Source organism: Polyodon spathula, unplaced genomic scaffold, assembly GCF_017654505.1.
Source record: "Polyodon spathula isolate WHYD16114869_AA unplaced genomic scaffold, ASM1765450v1 scaffolds_1116, whole genome shotgun sequence".
Classification (NCBI taxonomy): domain Eukaryota; kingdom Metazoa; phylum Chordata; class Actinopteri; order Acipenseriformes; family Polyodontidae; genus Polyodon; species Polyodon spathula.
The window spans coordinates 3,978-4,948 of record NW_024472601.1 but is presented as its reverse complement, the minus strand read 5'-3'; the positions used below and the strand labels follow the sequence as shown (position 1 = coordinate 4,948).

Below are 971 nucleotides of genomic sequence, written 5' to 3'. Positions count from 1 at the left end.
CTACAAACTGCCCAACAATGACTGAAAGCTAATGAGATAACAATGCTGTGGACCAGAAGGGAACAGGTTCTAAAGACTTCAGAGAGATAGAAAGAGATAATGCCACTAGCATCAAAGGGGGTCGCAAGGTGATAACAAAAGGCAGATGTATGGACCTTTTGTCTCCAGGTGTGTGAAGAATGCACTGAGTTCAGAGCTTGTCACACTAGACTACACACACACACAATAAATTAAATATACGGTAACAGAATAATGTGTTGAACTTTTGTTATTGTTTAAGTGACAGAGAAAGGGGAGTTGGACCATCTAAACAGAAGGGTATTTATTGTCATGCAAAAATTGTAAGAACAAGTATTCTGTTTATCCTGTACCTGGGCCCAGACTCCCTGCATATTTAAAAAAAACTGGCAACTGATTGAGAAAAGGACTCTGTGCATTTTCTTGAAACTACTTACTCACCATCATTTTTTTTAAGTTACTTCACACGCCTAAACATACTTCTGGTGCAACCAGCTGTCTTTAGAAATCACATAATTAGGTGAATGGAGTCCACCTGTGTGCAATTTAAGGTGTTTCACATGATGTCAGGTCAAATATACCTCTCTCTGGGAGGTCCCACAGTTGGTTAAAAAATTTCCTAACAAAAACTACATCATAAAAACGAAGGAGCATTCAAAGCAAACCCGTAATAAAGTTCTTCAAAAGCACCAATCAGGGGTAATATATAAGAACTTTTCCAAGGCATTGAAGATCCCCCGGAGCACAGGAAAGTCCATAATTAAGAAATTGAGAGACTATTGCACAACAGTAAATCTGTCTAGAACAGGCTGTCCTCAAAAACTGAGTATCTGGGCGAGAAGGGCACTAGTCAGGGAGGCCACCAAGAGGCCTATGGCAACTCTAAAGGAGTTACAGTCTTCCACAGCTGAGCTTGGGAGACACTGTGCATACGGCAACAATAGCCTGGGTGC

General features: G+C 40.9%; 1 protein-coding gene across 1 annotated transcript in view; it reads right to left on the bottom strand.

Moving 5' to 3' along the window:
- Positions 1-496, bottom strand: part of LOC121309283 (probable G-protein coupled receptor 83) — a 3,650-nt gene extending 3,154 nt beyond the window's left edge. Inside the window, exon 1 of the mRNA XM_041242159.1 lies at positions 480-496. Within this exon, the coding sequence (XP_041098093.1) occupies positions 480-496 (17 nt within the window). The remainder of the gene's footprint in view (positions 1-479) is intronic.
- Between the last annotated feature and the right edge of the window lie 475 nt (positions 497-971).